This window comes from Girardinichthys multiradiatus, chromosome 21, assembly GCF_021462225.1.
Source record: "Girardinichthys multiradiatus isolate DD_20200921_A chromosome 21, DD_fGirMul_XY1, whole genome shotgun sequence".
In the NCBI taxonomy this organism is placed as follows: Eukaryota; Metazoa; Chordata; class Actinopteri; order Cyprinodontiformes; family Goodeidae; genus Girardinichthys; species Girardinichthys multiradiatus.
Window position 1 is genome coordinate 17,438,585 of NC_061813.1, and position 21,791 is coordinate 17,460,375.

At 39.3% G+C, this 21,791-nt stretch overlaps 1 protein-coding gene across 6 annotated transcripts in view; it reads left to right on the top strand.

Moving 5' to 3' along the window:
* The first annotated feature begins 1,411 nt into the window (after window positions 1-1,411).
* The window catches only part of phldb2b (pleckstrin homology-like domain, family B, member 2b), a 48,131-nt gene continuing 27,751 nt past the window's right edge, over window positions 1,412-21,791 (top strand). The window contains exons 1-7 of one of the 6 annotated variants that reach the window (XM_047349548.1): window positions 1,412-1,850; window positions 7,076-7,132; window positions 7,301-7,424; window positions 9,493-9,591; window positions 10,748-10,831; window positions 19,764-19,883; window positions 21,568-21,749. In XM_047349548.1, coding sequence (XP_047205504.1) covers window positions 1,818-1,850; window positions 7,076-7,132; window positions 7,301-7,424; window positions 9,493-9,591; window positions 10,748-10,831; window positions 19,764-19,883; window positions 21,568-21,749 — 699 coding nt within the window. In that variant the 5' untranslated portion in view covers window positions 1,412-1,817. Of the gene's footprint in view, window positions 1,851-4,552; window positions 4,631-7,075; window positions 7,133-7,300; window positions 7,425-9,492; window positions 9,592-10,747; window positions 10,832-15,078; window positions 15,270-19,763; window positions 19,884-21,567; window positions 21,750-21,791 lie in introns of those variants that run through there. The other 5 variants (XM_047349543.1, XM_047349545.1, XM_047349546.1 and 2 more) reach the window with 5 other exon arrangements.

A 21,791-nucleotide genomic window follows, 5' to 3' on the forward strand; every position in this document is an offset into this window, starting at 1 on the left:
AACCAACCATTTAAACCAGTCATTTACAGCTGGTTTACCAATAGGAATGGACTAGTAAGTGCAAGTAGGAATTAAGGCTTAGTTACAAGTGAACATCTGAGAAAACTTTGAGGTTGCAACTCTGACTAGGAAGGTCAAAGTTCACAGAGCAGTCTCAGTTCACTATGAAACATGGGGGCCACCCGTAGAAAGAGTAGTGAAAATTCTTGGGATAAACCATGTCACCACTTTAGTAAACCAGTGGGAAACATGATAGCACAAAAGCCTTTATTTGGGAACATAATTCTTCGGTGTTGTTTTACTTAGAGCATGTGGCACAACAACAGTTGTGAACGAGTGTGATTCCCAGGTCAGAGCTTTGACTTAGGAGACATACAGTATTTACTGCACATTTCCTCTCTGGCTGTCAGGCTTCTGTAAGAACTGTAGAGACTTTAAGGAACAGCCAAGTCTGTTGCTGGATTTACACGCAACCATGAAATTAAAGACGATTACTGGTTGATCTGTATCAAATCACTGTGTGCATGACATGTTTTCCCAGCTAGGATATATACAAATAAATTATTAAATTAGCTTTAATTTATGATCCAATTAAAATAACTTTTAAACTTTGAAGGGTTTCCTTATTAGTACAACGGATGCATTTGTTAACTTGTCTTCTTTATCTTGCCCCCCCATCACCAGGCTAGTGGGATGCCTTAGCAGTCAGAAAGTCCACTTATACCTTAGACCGGCTATGATGCCAAAACAGCAATAAAAGTGAGTCAGAGAGCTTATGTAATAAACATGGTCTCACAGTCCATCACGAGCCTAAAACTTAACAGCTTCAACTCCTCATTTACTATGTCTGAAGCCTGCTTCAACAAACATGCAATTAGCACATTAAGGTTTCCACTCCTTTTTAAGAGTAAACTCCTGACAGGCTACTGGAATACGATGCAAGGACATCTATTGTACTCTCAACTTGTCTGCCAGAGAAGATCTGATATCCAACTCTTTAAAGCTGGTATTTTCTAGCATTTGATTTTGTGTTCACAGGAACATTTAATCTCTTTTTGAAAAACCACAAATCTTTGTAGCCGTTTGCCTTAATATGTTTAGTAAAGACAGAAGCCAAGTCCTGTAGAAAAAATTCCTTTGATTTTATGCTTTTTTTAAAAATATTCCTATTACGTGCAACTTCATCTGAATTTGTGTGGATCTTTAACCTAATTACTAATAAACTGTCTGCAGCATGAGAGCTGGATTATGTCCTGACTGCAGTCCTGTTGTAATATGATTAGCTAAAACACTCCTATCTTGGTCTCTTATCTCCAGCTGCCAAACCAAGTAAGGGTGAAGGAATGCTCTTTCTGTCTGCCCTCCCCTTGTCTCCCACAACTACTTTGTGTGGCTCACGTTATTCTTTTTCAACCTTCTTCATTCATGGGAGGTCAAGTGTAGGTCTGTTAACACCTGCACATTATGCTCTCAGTGTGTGTGAGGCTGTAAGGAGGAGAGGAGAGGAGAGGAGAGACTCCCTCCCCTTGTTCCCTGTCCAACTCTGCTTCCAGCTGTTGCTGCATTCCTCTACACGTCGCGGTCGGCTCAGGCCGCCGGCCTATTTTTCTGACTTTTGCGGCTGTTTGTAACTTGCGCTGGAGTGTGTTAAAGTGACAGCGGATTACAGGACTTTCCTTAGAAGTAAATAGCCGTGCATGTTGTTCCTGTTAGGAATGTGGGTGGCTGCCGTCAGGAGTATCACCACCACTAAAGGAGCAGAGGCTTAACATTTGTAGGACCCCAAGATCTTGGACCAATCGGTCTGTTTCTGCGCGATGACAGAAGTGGCCAAATGCGCGTCAGTAATGGTAAGAGAGAATTTATATGAGGAACACCAGTCATCACACTTTGTGAGAACTTTCCTGTTCAAAACCGCGAATTCAAAAAGTGTGCTTCTCCTGTATTAATAACTTTATTAAGATTTTATTAAGTAATTATTTTACATGGATTTGAAATAAATAAATAAATGATGTCAAAATGAGAATTACATACTTCTACTACTTTTTTCAGTAGGATTTCTGTTTACCTGTTCTTATTTCTTCAAATAAATATGGAAAAACATTTCATCCTCTTATTATCTTATTAACTATCTGGATTTAAACTATGTGCTCTGGAAGCCCACGTTTTTAAATTGAACTGATAAATAATCTGCTTTTAATGTCAAAAACTAAAATATTTAGGAAGTGATAAACAGCAAAAATGCACAAGTTATGCAGAGATTAGTTCTGTGATGTTAAATATGGCTTTTGTATCCAACATGATTTAATGTGCTTGTTAATAATCTATGTATTTTTATTTAGTTAAATTTGGTTCAGTTATGTTTCCTGGGAGCAATACAAGAAACCAATATTAAAACTGTTGCAGTCTTAACTTGGCCCTGTGTGTGTTATGGATGGGAAAAACTGCAGTGTCACACACAAGCATATCTGGAAACCACTGCCTATACATTGTCTGTGTCTTTGTTAAATGTCTGTCATTTAGAAGAGTTTAAATAACATGGTAGTTAAGTGCACAGATGTTTTGTCTGTGTTGGGTTTAGAAGTGATCTTTAGTGCCGTCAGACCAGTGGTGGTGCTTGAAACATTTCTTGTCAATCTGGTTTTCTTTTTAAATCTTGTTCTCTTGCTGTTATTTTTCTAGTCGGTATTGTCTTGTACATAATCAGAGGGGTCCTCATTCATTCTCCATTTTTCTTCTTTTCTTTTTGGCTTTAAAGTCAAACTTCAGCTCACCTCAAAAGTTTGAAATATATTGCAGTACTTTCCTCTACCGAACCGCTGTCCTTCCTTGTCTCTTGGTCATTTCCTGCCCCTTTGGAAAACAAACATCAGTTAATCCTCTGCATATGGCAGCAGAAGTTATCTTGGCTTTTCCGCAGGCCACGCACAGACATTCAAGATAGATTTCCTCTACCTTTGAGTCAGCTAGAACAACAATGCACTTTCTTTCCTGCAAGGATCTTGGACTTTTCCCAATCACTTAAGCGGTGTGAGAGAGTTTGACTCTGCAAACATTTGATTGTTTTTTTAGCAGAAGATCAAGGTCAGATTGTGGTAATCAGCTTTCAGACATTTGACCAAAACAGACACACTTGCCTTGAGCAATCCTACTACATTAATGTTGTGGACACATTTTCACACACGCACACACACACGCACAGGGAGTTGGGAGTTTGGGACATATATTGAGGAGAAAAGTAACCATATTAAGGCCAATGAATTGCTCAATATGAAGGATACTGAGACTGGCTCCATATTAAACAGCATCTCTGATACAATGCTGGCTTTGTCAGGTGGGAGGAGGAGGGGGTAACACTGGAATGTAAGGGGAGGGGGCTTTATAACATACAGAAAGAGAAAATAAGAAAGACAGAGAGTCCAGTGCACACATCAAGAGAGAATGTTTTTTAAACACATGAGACAACAACTAATATGAAACGTTAGACAGAGGGATAATTCTTTGTCCCTCTTTCATTTCTAAAGGTTAGTCAGTCTGAATTGTGAAGAGATTCCTTCCTTCAGCTAGTGGCCAAGATTAGCTATCTTAAACATCCAGACATACAAATGGAGTTAATCAAATATATAAATAAATAAGGCCAACAATGTGCTGTGTTTGAGATACATTGTCAGTTTAACAGTGAAGTTGATGTAAACTACACTGTCATTATTTTAAAAGCCAAATTCAGTCAACAACAATCAATCCATCCATCATCATCTGCTTATCTAAGATCAGTTCACAAGAGGGGAGCCCAGACGTCCCTATTGCCTGCAACATCTTCTAGCTCATGCTGGGGATGCCAAGAAATCTTCCAAACAAGATGAACCATAGTCCTTCCTAAAAGTCTTGTATCTGGGTTCTTGTTCTTTAACTATATCTCCTGACAGAGTTTGATCTTAAACGTTATACAGAGCAAGCTAAGAGCAAAGTAGAATTCCACACCCCATGCAGTGAACTAAAATATAACTGTGCCACTATGCTGGAAAAGATTACAAACCAGAGGCAATGAAATGTGTTATGTTTTCAACGTATATTGTGGAAACCTAGACCTACTGCAGAAATTGAGCGTAACAGTGGTATAAATGGTGAATGGCAGAAAGTCATAACAGATGTAAAGGAAGAGGAAAATGATGAGAAAATGGACAGATATTGAAGGAAAATGATAATGATTTGCTTTTAAACATCCTCTAAAATGATATTTTTCTTTCACTTACCCTTTTTTGCATTGGTCTAGATATCTGGCTCTTTGTCTTAAGTTCTCTCTCCAGATGCGGGGCAAAAAGACCAAACTCAGGTGTTTCACAGATGGCATCAAAGAGGTTTTCAAGGGAACTGGGTCATAGACTGGTCATGGTAGAAACTATTTACAAGTTTCTTGCTCAAAAAAGCAAAAAACATGCAATGTCATGCTTTAGCTTATCTTTTCAGGTCAGCCATGATGTTTTAATAACATGATGCAAACAAACTTAATGAAAAGGGTGGATATCTAGAAAGGGGCTTGACACAGCTCATTGCTCTGCTTTAACCAAAGCAAACAAGGTCGCAGACTTGTCCTGACCTGCCCTGGAAGGGCCTCACCTAGAGAAAGAAGGTAATTCTGGTCTGTGGGGAGAAACTAATAAAGAGAAGGAACAAAAGACTAAAGAGCAGCTGTTTGCAAAAGACAGAGAGAAGGTGGAGCCAAGAGGCTGTGGCAGACAGGGAGGAAAATTGAATTTTCTTTGTCATTTTTATTCAAGCATTCCTCTTTAAGATCGAAGCATCAATTCTTTGTCCTGCTGGACTCTGAAGCATTTTTTCTTCAGATGATGTTGCCATAATAAATGGCGCATTTGCTTTGTCTACACCAGTGATGGAAAAAAAAGGAATGTGAAGCCCATATCTACATGAAAGATGATAAAAAAGCTGATATATGGGTTTATTTGTGGATGTTTGTGCATGGTTAGACGTTATGAGGGAATTTGCAAGCATGTCTGTGTCTATGAGACGCGGGATTGTTGGAGGTAATGAGGGTGTCAAAGCAACAAAGGAAACGTCCTCAGAAAGGAAGCTGCTGCTGAATTAGAGGAAGCTGTGCAGGGCAGAGCTCCATTTGCTTTCCCTTTGCAACAAGTTGGAGGAAAGAGTGTAAAAGACAGGACATGGGATTAAAAAAGACACGAGGAGAGGGCATGGATTGGTAGAAGAGCAGAAAAGACAAAAGGAAGGGACCATGACAAGGTACAGAATTTGGGAAAACACTAATGAAGACTTGACAGAGTTTAAAAATCTAAAGGAAGGAAAATAACTGAAAAACAATAAAGTTAGTTATTATGAAAGCTACTTCAGGGGACTATTTTAGGCTATTAAAAGATTATTACAGGTTGAGGATAATGCACTAGAGGAAGAGAGAAAGGAAATGGCATGAGGTGTAAAACACGGTGGTTGTGGTGGTTCCCCATATGCTGTAATCTTGGCTGCCTTGGTGAGCTATATTTCCCCATCCTGGTGTGTGTGCCTGTCATATGTTTAGGTTTTTATGTCTGGGCACATAAATAGTAGCAATCGTGCTTTTTTGTATTCTTTGCTGAATTGTAGGGTAGTTCACAGGAAGCCCTTGGTAGAGGATCTGAGGATGTTTGCAAAAAAAACATACACAGCCACACTTCTGAGTTTTCTCCCTCTCATCTTCCTCTGCCTTATTTGCTCTTTAAAGTTTGTCATTCTCTTCCTTTCAATGGCAAACTGATTTAAGATTTGTTATTTATTTTTTACATTTCGCCCCCTGTTATTAATCATTGTGCCTTTTTGTCTTTAATTTACACATCAAGATAATAGTTAAAACCACTCTAAAATATTGTGCTGTGGGGTTGCTTTTCTATGGCAGGAACAGCAGAGCCGTTCAAAGTTAATGGAAATATGGATGGAGCTAAATACAAGACAGAAGACAGGAAGAAAACCTATTTGAAGATGCAAAAGACTTGAGACTGGCATGAAGGGCCATTTTCCAGCTGGGCATTGACATTATAGCCAGAGCTACAATGGAAAGAGTTTAGATCAAAGCATATTCACATGGTAGAATGACCTAGTTAAAGTTCAGACCTAAATCAAACAGAGAATCAAGCATGGTGGGTTTAACATGACAAAAAGGAGAAACATACAAGAAGAGGTATGAATAATTTTAGAAAGCATTGCAAGCTAAAGAAATGTCTGCAGTGATGGGAGTCATTTTTAAGGGAAAAAAATAATTAGGCCAGTGATGGGCAATAAAAATTAAAAACAATCCACCTCTTTAGAGTCAGCTATATTTCATGGTTGACGGATGAGTCCCAATTGTTTGTGACATTCTGTTTCAATTTAAATAATCAATAAAGGACTGTAAAATATCCATCACAAACACAAATGCTTATAAAACCTGGAGCAATTAAAAGCACACCAGTATTATTCTTAAATGTACTTTGGTTGCAGTGCCACATGATCATTTGCTTTGATTCTTCTGACAGGTTCTAAGACAATGGAAGCTAAGAAACAAAATTAGGATTTGGATTAATGTAGTATGTCAAAGGCAGCAGTTTCTCCTATCAGTTTGCAGCTGGAAGCCTCTGATTTGTCTAACTGTACTTGCACGCTCTCTCTGTGTATGTATAAGGTCCCTTATTTCTTTCCTAAATATAACTATGAACATGTTAGTTCTAGGTCTGTGGGTTTGTCTGTGAGTACCTATGCTGGCTCTGTAGTGGACTGGCAACCAACCAACCATGCATCACCCCTCTTCTATTCTGCCACGTACTTCCAAAAACACATGGCTTACACAAACATACTGAAATTGTACTTGTTCCTTCAAGAGATGTTCTCTCCCTGGAATACGTGATAGGAAGAGTTTACCTTGTGATTAGCTGCATAAACCAAAAGCATTTTTTGGATGCACATGTTTGTCGTTTTGTATCTTATAGCTTATCCACTAAAGGCCATCTGTATAGTTCCATTCCCTTTCATATCCATAATGTTCCAAAACTTTTGAAAGCAATAACAATAACGTTTTTGTGTGTGCATTCAGGAGTCCGATATGATGTTTAAGGCAGAGTCGGATCAGATGTGTCCATCAGAACCCAAGGTGAAAGAAAGCTCTCACACAAACATGTGCTATTAGTTACACATTTTCATGGATTTATTTTACAGAAAATGCATAAAAACAAGGAATAAGCTTTTAAATTGAATAATTGTGTCTCGAGATTGCAATCAATACGTGTACAGCTGATATTTGTCTGTTTAATGCTTCTAGTCTCCACCCTTGGACCTGATAGACACGGGAAAAGGCCTGAAGGTCCAGACTGCGACGCCTCATCTGGTTAGCCTGGGCAGTGGGAGACTGAGTGTGGCTATCACCCTGCTGCCACTCAAGGAAGGTAACACATACTACTAAAACACACAGCAAAAAAATGTGGGACTGCCAGGTCATATTTTATCCCTCTATCTTCACTTACTCTAAATCTTCTAATGTAAATTCTCACCTGCCATGCAAAGCTTTGACGTGGAGTCTGGAGTGAAACCAGATGCTCTCTAATCTCTTCCCCTGTCTTTGCTTTCTCTTGATATTCTCCTGGGTTGTTGTTTTTCCCTGACTCTCTGTATCTGCAGACCAAGTGCTCCATGGCCATAGAGACCAAAAAGCTGAAAGATGTCTACATATGGAATGCTAGAAATATGATGCTCCATATAAAGCAGCAACAACGTATTCATACAGTTCCAAGCTTAAATATGATTTATTAGGATTTAATGCTAGACTAACATCTCTGCCACTACACCGACAAGTCTCTTGGTGGTCATCTCTAACAGGCTGACATCTCTAAACATTTTCCTTTTAAAATAGTTACCTCATTCAGATTGGATGGAGAGCTTTTGTGAACACAAAATCTTCAAATCTTACCATAGATTATCAATGGGATTTAAATTAGGTCATTTAATTGTGAAATCATGTATTATTGTTCTTCCACTTCACAATTATGCACCACTTGCTGTTGGTCTGTCTGTTAAAAAATCCCAATAAAGTACATTGAAGTTTTTGGTTGTCGTGGAGCTAAACGTGTAAAAGGTTATGTGTATAAATACTTTCAGTATTGTAGTAAGCTTACTCTATATTTCTGATTGGGGTCTTGCTTACAAAGATTTTTCAGTAAATGTATTTTTGTCCTCTAGGGAGAGAATAATAAATGTTTGTGTTCTCTGCAAATTTTGTAAGACCTAACAGCATTATAAGAAAATGTGTTTTTAATTATGTTTTATGCAGTTAATGTTCTTTTCTATTCAGGTGAAATAGTATAACAAACTCTTCTGCACAAGGGTCTTAATAATTCTGCTACACAGATTTATCATCCTATAAAGCTAGTTTCCACATTGGTATTCTAGATGGCTGCCAAAGAGTAACAGTGATGTGGTCCAAGTCGAAAGTAGTACAACATGAGAGGGATGCTTGTACTTCTGATTATTGTTTAATAGCCTCTGGATATTACAAGGAATGCTAATGCAAAGTGACTCACACATAATTAATAGCTTTAAAATGTAAGAAAATATCTGTCTTCAGAAGAATGATGACTCTTAAACACTTGCAGCTTTTTACAAATGAATTTTATATGTAAGGTTTTTATACAGAGTGATAATTTTCCCTACAGTTTAAAAATTCTGCATTCCACATCACCCATAAAAGATGGCATTTGCCATTGTGGTATATTGTCGCCAAAGTGGCTGAAGAAGGGCAGCAGACTGATGTTCTCCAGTGTAGCAGGTGGTTTATTTACAAAAAGAGCAACCACAAATATGTACAAAAATGACTTAAACTTGAAAGTGACAAAATAAACATAACTATACTCAAACCAACCAAAATTAACATCACGTGCACACAGCTACACTGAGCTGGTCCTCCCTCCTTAACTTCTTTCCTGATCTGCTTAAATACCTTCATGCCCTTCCAAACACAATTAACTGAAATGGAATCTTCCATCTTGCAGGTATATTCCAACATGAGAAATAATGTCAAATCACTGAAGCTACTTCTATCTAGCAACAACCCTGTGTTTACGGTTTAACAATTATTATATCCTAACTCTAACACTTCAAAACTAATAAACAAAACCCCAAAGTTAACTTAACACTTTAACAGTTTCTTCTCCCCTCTTCACCTGGTACTTCCTGTGACATCACTTCCCTGAAACCTCCAAATACTGGAGGTTAGGCCGCACCTCCTCCTTTAGTTCCTTGAACACAGGTAAGTGGTAAAATCACTAGCTGGAACTAGGCAAATGGAGTTCATCCATTTTACCACAGCCATCACTTTTATTTTGATTTGTACAGACGCTGTGCAAACAGAACCCAGTTAAAGACATGATCAGTGCAAACATGTATGCCATCAGCTATATCTGTCTACATTTTCACATTTGCACTTAACTAATCATCATTTGTCCTTTTTTTGCATCACAGGGGTGACACGTATAGGCAGAGAAGATGCTCCAGTCCCTCAAGACATTACGATTCAGGGACCTGGCATTGAGGCAGAGCATTGTCTCATTCTCAATGAAGGTTAGCATCACTTCACCTTGGTATAATGGCTTTCTAATAATGGCAAACAGTTGGGTTGAAGCAGTTTGTTATGTAATTTGATCAGGCAGCCATGTTTAAATGTTACAATATACAGTGTGCATTACTTAGTGATTCCCTATGGTTTATTCAATCTTGCTGTGAAAATGTAAGCAAATACCTTTGATAAAACTGTGAAATAAACAGTAATCATTTTGTCGAGCACATTATAAACAGATTGCTAAGCACAGTACAAATAAATGATAACTGTGTGTCCTGTTTAAATATGATTAGCCCAACAAAACTACAACTGATGTAAATAGAGCTAAATCACAGGGTGCCAATATAAAATCTATTTTTGATGACAATGTGATTAATTACACTCCTGATGTTGCTGCTTTTGTTATAATTTGCCCATTATTACTTGCTGACACTAAAGCTCATATTATGTTGTGTGTATGTCATGATTGAGAATATTAAACAGGTAGATAAAGACATTTGAATCGTACCTGCCATAAGTAACTCTCTTAGTGTCTTTAGTTTGTCTAAGTCTAGATTAGTTGGACCTGGAAGTTAAAGTTATCGGCTAGAGGCCGAGACCAAAATGGACTTTGATTTTTAAAAAATGTATTTGCAGTTTTAAAAGACTACGAGATTTTAACATTTAAACTGTTGTTGTATTTGTACAGGGCAGTTATTTTCAGACAAATCAAGGAGGTTGCCTCTGACCTGAAATGTAACTTGTGACGTTCTGGCTGAATGTGTTTAACACAGGAACATCTCTGGTAGCACATGGTCTCTGACCTCAGTTTCTCATGTAAATATTAATCACATTCTTTGTAAATACTTGTTTTTTAACGGTAGAAGTCTGCTTTGGCCTTGGCTTTACTGAGACTTGCCATTAGCTTTAACCTTCAGGGCCAACTACCATAATTGGGATTTATGCAAAATGAAAAGATGCTGTGAGAGCAATTTACAGCAGGTAACATGGTGACCTTTTAAGAGAACTTCAAAAATCTGAAACCATCCCTTCAAGGACCTGTTGTATGATGAGTATTTACATCGGAATATGGGATTTAAACATTAAAACACGAAGATTGTATATTTTAAATAGGAGATAAACTTAACATTGTCACTGACTTTATCATTAATATGTTAGGAGGAGTGGTGACCCTTGACCCCTGTGGTCACCTCTGCAGTCTAGACGGAGTCCAGGTCACCGTACCCACTCCACTCACACAAGGTAAGGTGTACACATTCATGTGCACAGTATTACACATTTCTCTTGCTTGCATACAGCAGCAGGACTGTATTGTAAATGCTTAAAAGATTGCCACCTAGTGGATAAACATAGTACATGATTTGAATGGAAATTGACTATTGTTTAGTGTTCACTCTTCGAGTATTTCATAACTTCTGCATCTCTCTGTAAAAAAATATAGAGGGAAGATTGCAGTTTAGTAATCCGGAATTCCTCTCTTTGTGTGTATGAGTCGCATGGGCAATGCTCTTCTGATGTAACGTAGGGAAACAATTGGGTTGTGTGTATGTGTGAGAAAATTTTCTCATGAGTGTCTGTGTTTATGAGTAAAGGAGGATCCCCGTGTGTGTGTGTGTGTGTGTGTGTGTGTGTGTGTGTGTGTGTGTGTGTGTTTGTGTATACCTCTGGTTTGCTTTAATTCGTAGTGGTTTGGAACAGCAAGCTTCTATGATGAGTCACTGCTTCCAGCAACTACAACAACATACATAAGTCTCCAAAAGTTCTCCTCAGATTTCTTATCTTGCATTGCTTTTCATCCTGGACCCTGAGCGTGCCTCTGTTTTCTCAGAATTAGTATCCTGATAAATTAATCTGTTGCCTCTCTATCTGTTCTGTTTCTCAGAATTTTCTCTCTTGCAGAGCGTTCCTCTTTTTCTCTGAAAGTTTGCGCTCTTTAAAACACTGCTGTTTTCCACTTCTGTTCCACTCAACTCGCTGCACCCTGACTTATCTCCCCTTTTTTCATTTACCTTTCTCGGGTTATTTTCATTGTGTCCTATCGGCCTAGCCATTTAGAGTTAAATATTGACAGACCTATTAATCTTTGCAGTGAGCCTGGCTGATTCAAATATTGACATCATCTCGGACTACACACACACATACACAAGCCCAGGGCATTGTGAGGTTGTGGGGGGAGGAGTAAGTGATTCTAAAAGGGAAAAAGGGTAGAAAAAGGAGAAGGGAATGGCCGGGAAAATTTGGAAGAATCTGAGATGAAGTGCATATTTCAGGAACATCTTCTGGCATCACATGCTCTGGGTTAAGTTACTCTAACCAAATGCACATTAAAAACACACATGAGGGAGGTATGTAGCCAATTAACTATGTTTAGGAAAAGATCTGTTTTGCATTCTGGAATTTGGACCTGGACCTGGAATCCCATCAGCTTCACTGGCAAGTCACTGGAACAGTTGGAAAACACTTGTAAAACATGAAGCCTATTAAAGGGAACAATGGCAAACAAGCAGTTTAACTAAAGTAAACATGAATAACTGCTAAACATCAATTTATCTATTCATTTTCTATAAACCTGAAAGGTTGTAGTTAATATGGTGCCCTTCTCTAGCAGTAAATAGGTGACAGAGTACACGCTGAACAGATTGTCTATGCCTCACTGGAAAACACAAAGACAAATGACCAAGCATGTACACACACCTAAGGGAAATTTAGTCCCCAATAAACCTAGCATGCAAGGTTTTAAATTGTGTTAGGAGGTCAGAACCCACACGCGCAGGACAGGAACATGCAAGTTTCTCACAGAAAAGGCCCATGCCAGGATTTGAATCCGAGATCTTCATGCTGTGAGGCAACAGTGCTGACAACTGTGACTGTGCAGCGCTAAAGTTTGTCACATATGCTGAATATTGATGGGGGGGAAAAAAGCATTTCTCTATGAGTATTGGTCACATTTTATTCAAAGTTTTTCTATGCATTCTGGAAAAGTCTGAAAAACCTGATTTAAGCATTCTGTAGGTCTGAAGAGGTATGGAAAAAGAAAATAGAGTATGGAAGAATATCTTTCCCTTGTTTTAGTTAGATCCACTCACCCATATTTATACTTTAAACGGGGCTAAAAAAAAGACTGGCAATCCGTCAGATTTGAGTCTAGATATATATGTATATATATATATATATATATATATACAGGTCCTTCTCAAAATATTAGCATATTGTGATAAAGTTCATTATTTTCCATAATGTCATGATGAAAATTTAACATTCATATATTTTAGATTCATTGCACACTAACTGAAATATTTCAGGTCTTTTATTGTCTTAATACGGATGATTTTGGCATACAGCTCATGAAAACCCAAAATTCCTATCTCACAAAATTAGCATATCATTAAAAGGGTCTCTAAACGAGCTATGAACCTAATCATCTGAATCAACGAGTTAACTCTAAACACCTGCAAAAGATTCCTGAGGCCTTTAAAACTCCCAGCCTGGTTCATCACTCAAAACCCCAATCATGGGTAAGACTGCCGACCTGACTGCTGTCCAGAAGGCCACTATTGACACCCTCAAGCAAGAGGGTAAGACACAGAAAGAAATTTCTGAACGAATAGGCTGTTCCCAGAGTGCTGTATCAAGGCACCTCAGTGGGAAGTCTGTGGGAAGGAAAAAGTGTGGCAGAAAACGCTGCACAACGAGAAGAGGTGACCGGACCCTGAGGAAGATTGTGGAGAAGGGCCGATTCCAGACCTTGGGGGACCTGCGGAAGCAGTGGACTGAGTCTGGAGTAGAAACATCCAGAGCCACCGTGCACAGGCATGTGCAGGAAATGGGCTACAGGTGCCGCATTCCCCAGACCTGGGCTACAGAGAAGCAGCACTGGACTATTGCTCAGTGGTCCAAAGTACTTTTTTCGGATGAAAGCAAATTCTGCATGTCATTCAGAAATCAAGGTGCCAGAGTCTGGAGGAAGACTGGGGAGAAGGAAATGCCAAAATGCCAGAAGTCCAGTGTCAAGTACCCACAGTCAGTGATGGTCTGGGGTGCCGTGTCAGCTGCTGGTGTTGGTCCACTGTGTTTTATCAAGGGCAGGGTCAATGCAGCTAGCTATCAGGAGATTTTGGAGCACTTCATGCTTCCATCTGCTGAAAAGTTTTATGGAGATGAAGATTTCATTTTTCAGCACGACCTGGCACCTGCTCACAGTGCCAAAACCACTGGTAAATGGTTTACTGACCATGGTATCACTGTGCTCAATTGGCCTGCCAACTCTCCTGACCTGAACCCCATAGAGAATCTGTGGGATATTGTGAAGAGAACGTTGAGAGACTCAAGACCCAACACTCTGGATGAGCTAAAGCCCGCTATCGAAGCATCCTGGGCCTCCATAAGACCTCAGCAGTGCCACAAGCTGATTGCCTCCATGCCACGCCGCATTGAAGCAGTCATTTCTGCCAAAGGATTCCCGACCAAGTATTGAGTGCATAACTGTACATGATTATTTGAAGATTGACGTTTTTTGTATTAAACACTTTTCTTTTATTGGTCGGATAAAATATGCTAATTTTGTGAGATAGGAATTTTGGGTTTTCATGAGCTGTATGCCAAAATCATCCATATTAAGACAATAAAAGACCTGAAATATTTCAGTTAGTGTGCAATGAATCTAAAATATATGAATGTTAAATTTTCATCATGACATTATGGAAAATAATGAACTTTATCACAATATGCTAATATTTTGAGAAGGACCTGTATATTAGTCATAAAAAATGTGTTTGAACCCTGTTACATAAACTGAGCAAAAAAGAAACTCAGCCTCCCAGTGTTCACATTACACTCTTACAGAAATCAAGGCTGCTCCACCAAGCTTCTCCTCTTTCTCTCTTAATGTCTGACGGCCATTCCCTCATAAAAGCACTGGAACAAAGCAGCCAAAGAAAGTATATAGACTTAGACTGGGTGTCCTCTAAAATGTAAATGATTTCACTAAATTTCAAGCCTGTTTTAAATCTCAAGCCTGTTTTGAGCCGGTCAGTCTCTGGGATAGTTTAAACCCTGTCTTGGTCGTGGTATTTTGTCATAATAATACAATTTTAACCCTACAATAAGAAGACAGTTGAACACATTACCATGTTTAAGGTTACACTTGTCTAATGGATTAAAAAAGTTGAATGGAAATAGGTAAGACAAAGAAAGTTGAGGGGGCGTCCTCCACATACTTCACTGTTGAACCGTCTTTGAACGTACCATCTACACACCGGGGGGGGGGTCATAAAATACCCCTTTTATTGTGCAGCTTTTAACTCACAGGTTTGTTTTGTTTTCGCAGTGGACTGATAAAAAAGTCAGTTATTGAATTTGGCTTCCTTTGACGGCATTTCTCCCATGAAACCAGGGAAAAGCAAGGTAACCAGGGAAGTCCAACCCCCCTTTTTCCAGTGAAACTTGGTACAGCCCGCCGGGCTCAGGCTAGTGGATGGTAAATCACTGAACTTTCTCCGACACGGAGTCAGGACGGCTGGGGAGGCGTTTCATCACCGAGCAGAGACACAAACAGCAGCTCCCAGATTTACAACAAACTTTTCATTCAGTTTTCAGACGTTTTTTGTTGAGACAGGGTCTCCATAAGGACTCTTTAAAAAAAAAAAAAAGACATTGTTTTTTACTGAATGGGACTCAAAAGGTTAGTAACGGATTTATAATAAATAATAAGTTACATTTACAGTGACGTCGTTTTTCTTCCCTCCTTTATTTAAAAAAAAAAAAAAAGTAACTATTTCTAACTTTCAGAATGGAATGTGTTCATTTATTTGTTTTATTCTTACGAGCTTACCACTTGGATGTAAATGATCCTGATAACAAACGCCCAACGTCTCATTTCGACGTATTATGAGTTAGTTGGAGGGGTTACATGTTCTAAGTGTAATCTGTATGACTTTAATGAGCCTCTTTTCGCTTTGGTTATCTCTCTCTTTGTCTGGTAGATCTCAAGATAGCTGGTTAATGTTGTTGAATCTTAGATTACACTGAAATAAGCTGATGTTGCCACTTTTATTAGCCTCATCGCTGATTCAGATTAAATTAAAAGCTTTGTGAAACAAAAGTTTTGCAAATAATAGGATAAGGAACTAGTTTTAGATTGGAGGTGTACATCACTGGTCCTGCAGAGAGCAATCCAAGCCACAGAGTGTTGAAAGTCACATTTCTCACTTTCAGCCAGATTCCAGCTGCGCTGTATCACAATCTGTTGCACCATACTACATGCACTTTATTTGGATAAAACATTTAAGTGTGCGCCTTGGGGTTACAAATAAGCTTGTAGGTTCTCAGGAGAGGAGTGAGCAAACAAAAGAGAAGCAGTCAATGGTGATGAAGGCAGACACAGTGGTCACGATACCTGACACCTGAATTCAAAACCTGTCATTATCCTGGAGGTTATTGCTCTCGCAGGTACTGCCTACCATTTGCACTTTTTGGATGTTTTTATCAGGCTTTAATAATAACACAGAGGCACAGAAATCTATTTGTTCTGCTCACCTTTTGTCTTTATTTCTGGTTTAAAACAGATGGAAGATTGTTCATTTTACCGCTTTTAAGGCTTGATAAGGCGGGTAAGATTTGAAAACAAGCAGACAGGTTGTAGCACCTGAGCTGCAGAGAAGCATTCGAATCTTTAACGCCTCCCCTGAGAAAGATCAGTCACTGTTTTCATGGAGTTGCTTTTGATCCCCTTTGCCCCAAAGAGGGTTAATTTGTGGTTTAAGACCATTTTACTCTCCCGCTGGGACCTGTGTTTATGCATCATTTTATGAATGAATAAACTCTTCTGTCGCATCTAAGGGATCTCTACATCATTTTAACTGTGACATTTTTTTCATGAAGATGAGATCTGGTGAAGATTGTTCTGACTGTACTTTGAAGTCTTTAAGTGATTACTTTGCAAAAGTAATCACATGTCCAAGTTGATAAAGACACAGTTCACCTACCCTCATTCAGGCACTCGTTGGACATGGGATCTTGACAACCCGTTTATTTTGACACGCTAGCCTAATGGTCTTAATTTGGCAATTCCTCCTTTTATGTTAACCAAACGGAGCAAGAGTTTCCCCTCCCATAACAGTGTGGCGTGCGCAGATCTACATGGGAACAGAAATTGGCTCCAGACGGGAAGCGGCCCCTACATCTGTGTCCTCAAAGACTCTGAGGTCTGACTTTGTAGATCACCAGACCTTAAATGATCCTATAAATGTATATACAGACAAATTTTAAGCATTTTCTTGTTATGTAAGAGGGTCTTTGAATGCTGTGTGTGTTGTGGGTAATGCATGCTCTGACAAGGGAAGCAAACTTAATTTGCTGGTTAACAAGGGAGCACATGAATGAGATCAAATGTGTTTTATGGTGCCCAATGTGTCTTTGTTGATCCACATTCACTGCAATTACATTTGCAAGTCTTGATGTGTTAGTCTCTACCAGATTTGCACATCTGGAGAAGAACATTTTGGTTCTTTTTTTGTAATAGCCCAGACTCATTCAGAATGAAAGGAGAATGTCAGTGAACATCAATTTCCAAGCCATGCCACAGATTCTCAGTTGGGTTTCGGTGCGGACTTTGACTGGGCCATTCTAACGCATAAACATGGTTCGATCTAAACCATTCTATTTTACTTCTGGTCACTGTCTTGGTGGAAGGTGAACCTCCAACACAGTCTGTAGCCTCGACCAGGTTTCCTTCCAGAATTGTCCTGTATTTACTTCATCCACCTTCCCTTCAACTCGGACCAGCTTCCTTGTCCCCCGCTGGACCACAAAGCAGGATGCTGCCATCCACTTCAGCATGTCTAGTTTGCGTTTGTCTATTAAATAAAATCCTGATTAAATACATTGATGTTTGTGGTTATGTGACAAAATGTGATCAAAATTTAGACGATAAAAACACTTTAACAAAAGTAGCTCTTACTGTGTTTAAAACAGTATTTTTTTTTATCTTTATGCCTTTGCCTGCAACACATATATGGGAATACTGCAATAAATGCTGTAAAACCATAAAAAGACGAGAGCAGGTTAGTTAATAGATCTTTTAGATGAAGGAGCTGAGAGGAAATTAAAAAAGCAGAGGAGCCGTGAACAAATCAGGGCATGCATTTTACTATCCACTTAAAAGGTGGCCCATGGTGATGTTATTGAGGGAAGGAAATTGGATTTTCACTAGGGTTAACTTGTGAAAATCCAAGAGTTGTTTATTTGACTCTTGCTAAATTCTGAGAGGTGCTGTGATTCATTAAGCAGACACTGTTTCCTCACAAACAGATGATGCACAACATCACAAAGACTCTCATTACTTATGTCTGGCAATGCCCACCATGTATTATTAGATCTAAGTTTGAGTCACTGATGTGAAGATGTGTGTGTGTTGTGGGCTTTTCCCTCCCATAAGCTCATCTTTTCGATCTTACTGTCTTGAGGCAACTTCCTGGCCATTTATGCCTAAACTTGCAGGATTCTGTTTACATACGTATGGATTTGAATAGTTCACAGTCCAGCTGTGTAGACTAAACATTTTGTTCTTATGTGTGTGTGTGTGTGTGTGTGTGTGTGTGTGTGTGTGTGTGTGTGTGGTGTTTGCTCCACCTCAGCACCGCAATCGGGTCTCCCCCTGTGCTAAGAATTACAACTCTGAAGGAAGAGAAAAAAATGTGCTGTTTAAGACAAAATCAAGCAGATAGGGCCTCGTGGATTTAATGAGATTTAATTAAGGTTAAAAATGCATCCTCTCACTTTTAAACTGGACTTGAGGCTGTAAGTGAAAATAAGAACAGGGCAAATGAAGAAGCAGACAAAAAAAAAAGAGTAAGGAAAATAGCTTTGAAATTTTTCCAATGAGTCTTTTTCCACTCGCCCTCTTGTTATCCCCCTCCTGCCTCAGTGTGGTGTCTGACTTCAGATCTAAGGAATCTGATGCAACTGTAACAGAGCTATTCAGGAGGTGCTCTCTCAGCCCTTTCCACATGTGCTAACATTGTGGGGGTTTGCTTACCTGAATCTTCTTTCCTCAGCAAAAAGGTGAAAAAACCAACAGAGAAAACGTGGCGGACGAGGAAAAGTTCATCTTCTTTCTTTCTATACATTTGTTCTTTTCACGCCCAAAAACCATTTATGTCTCGCAGTTTTAGCCGTGCTGTTTTTCCTTGGCCGTCTGAGGTATTTGGACAGCTGTGGCTGGATGTGTATTACAGAGGTTGCGACCCTGACATCTTGTTTAATACCTGGCCCTCTCAGCCTAATTGATGGCCGGAGCAAACACAGTGGGGCTGAGGCGGCGAGCTGTGCACGACCATGTGCAAGAGACGGTCTGCCATTGAATAAATATCCCTAGCTTATTTACATTTTTTTAATAAGCTAATGTGCAACATACATGCACATTAGTTGTAATTTGAGTTGTCTTCTGAAAAGATTTAGTTTGGTCCATTTACTTATTAAGTAATATTCATCTTGTACTATAATCGTTATGGCTAATTTGTCTACTTAGATTGACTATAAGCTGTTCTCCTGTAGATCCTACAGCAAATCTGACAAAATACCTCCAATAAGTCTTTCTTCCTCCAAGTTTTCGTGCTTACTTAAAAAACACAAAACAGCCATAACCAGGCTTCAGTGACTCATTCAACTAAGCTGCTGAGATCCACAGCTTAGTTGAAACAATTTGTCAACAGGACAAGTATTCAATTATTAATTCAATTTGACCTTTTTGAAAGATTGGCAACAAGAAAGCCGCTGTTAGTGAAATGACACCCTAAGAAATCCCATTTGCAGTTTACCACAAGCCATCCAGGGGACATAGTGAACACTGTTCACCTCACTGTGAAACATGGTGGTGGCAGCATTGTACTGTGGGGAGGCTTCTCCTTAGGGGGGGACAGGGAAGCTGGTCAGAGTTAATAGGAAGATGGATGGAGCTAAATACATGGAAAAATCAGGAACCCTGAATACAAATGCCTGCAATATTTTTCTGACTTTTATTAGTAAAATAACTTTCTACTAATTATGCATTGCTTTGTGCTGGTCTGTCATGTGAATGTTAAGGTTTTAAAGTAAAAAGAAACATAAAAAAGTTGATGGTGTATGAATACTTTTTCAAGGTATTCTATGCACTTATATTGTTGTGTTCTTCTTCTAGGATATTCTCTGTGTTTGGGTAAGTCCTACTACTTCCGATTCAACCATCCTGCAGAGGCCAGCAGAATGAAGAGCATGCTTCCACAAAAGAGCCCAGTGTCAGCCTTAGCCTACAACACAGGTACTTACACAAAAGATTGGCTTAAAGTCTTAAAACCCTTCCCTGAACCAGAACTGTAGTCAATCGCCAACTTTTATGTCTTCTGGTTCTTTTGGTTGAGGCTTCACCATCTCCTTGGCCACCATATCCATTTTAAACCTTGTTTAACCTTTACACCACCCCTGCTTCCCTTCTGTGAACATGGTTTTGGAGAAACAAGAGCAAGGTTATGCATAAAGATCAGAATACTTGTGTGCATTTAAATCAAACCACGTCACACGTGCAAAATTCTTACCTTCAGACGTATCGAAATGCTTTTCTCATCTGGTAGGTCTTGGTCGCCATGGTGAGACAGCTGGCTCTTAGTGTCTCAGTGATTGATCGGTGCAAGGTGTGTGTGCATTGGTCGGTGGAATCTTTGCTCTTTTTAACCCGAGACACAAGCTTCACACACGCGTTTACCATCCGGTTCCTCAAGACTCATGTTCTGGCTTGTGCACTTTAATGGGAAGACTCCCACACAAAGCAAGAATAGCTGGGTCACAAGTGGAGAGTTATTAAGGCATAAAGGGGTTGTTGCACACCACCCCCACCAAGCCTCTGTTTTTAAATCTGCCCATGTATGGACACAAACTGCATGTGTATGTGAGGTTCTAGATCTCATGATGTCTTTCATTTTCTGCCCCATTTCCATGTAAAGTTTAACAGTGCCTCACACAGGCACATATTTGCTGCTATTTTTCATACTTTTAACTTTTGGGTATTCTAGTTTTAGCTTTGAAATACTTCAACTAAGCTATAAAAAATCATGGTGCCTGGACAGAGCAGAAACCTTGTTTTTTTTGTTTTGCTCAAGCAGATCCAACGTTCTGAGTTGAAGGAAAGTGTTTCTGTGTGTATGTGACAGTGTGTCTGTGCATGTGTGTGTGTTTCTGTGTAAATGTGGCATTTAAACGCTGGGTGGTCTAAGCTTAAGGTTGTAATAGCTTCTTTTCCACATAAAACCACAGAACATTTAAAAAAAGATGGACAGGTTTCTCACAGGCTGCCTTACCTAATGAATTTTTTACCTGCACATTGGACAAATTAGATATTTAGTTTCATGGACGTCTTCACAGAGTGGCGAACTAGAACTATCCTCTCTGATCTGCTGATCCTATGAAATAAATTACATTTACTGGCTTAGAATTAGGTAGAGGAAGAAGGAAGTAAGACAGACTCAGTTGAGGTTTTGGAGAAAGACCCTCAGACTCTGCTGTGAGTACTTTAAATAAAAGGCCTTTAGAAAGGGTGGAGGTGGGGGGTGGGGGCTATTTAGGGTAATCTACAATAGTTTGTGGGCCTTTTAATTTACCAAAAACCTATTCCAAGTAACTCTGCTCAAGTTAAACTGTTTGCTTTGGATCACACCAAACCCAAATGTTTGTGAGAGTCAAATCCTCCACTTAGAAACTCTCTTTCAGTTGTGGATTATTTAGGCTGAGTGTGTTCTGCCAAAAGCCAAATTTTTGAATACCTGTAACTTCAGGTATGCACACAACCTCTAAGTTTTTCTATTTTTCTCTTTCTTTTGTTTCTGCTTTGAGCACTTTTTTCCTCATTAATCACATCCCCATTTGTTATTTTTGTCTCTCATTTCTATATAGTTCAGTCTATTTCTTTGAAACTTTTTTATGTGCTCACTCTTTCAAGTCTTTTCTTGCAGATTATCTGAAGTTCAGCAGTGACTACAGTCATGCAGTGGGAGGCACCGGTAGTAATAGAGGGATGCGATCAGCCTCTGAGCTCCGAGACTTGATGGACACCCTGCAACGCAAAAAAATAGCCCTGGAAAACAGCCTGAGAGCCAATGGGAACGCTAACCCCTCCTATTTTAGCGTCACACAGGTCAGCAATGGTTCAGCTCTGCCACAAGGTTTATTATGCTTG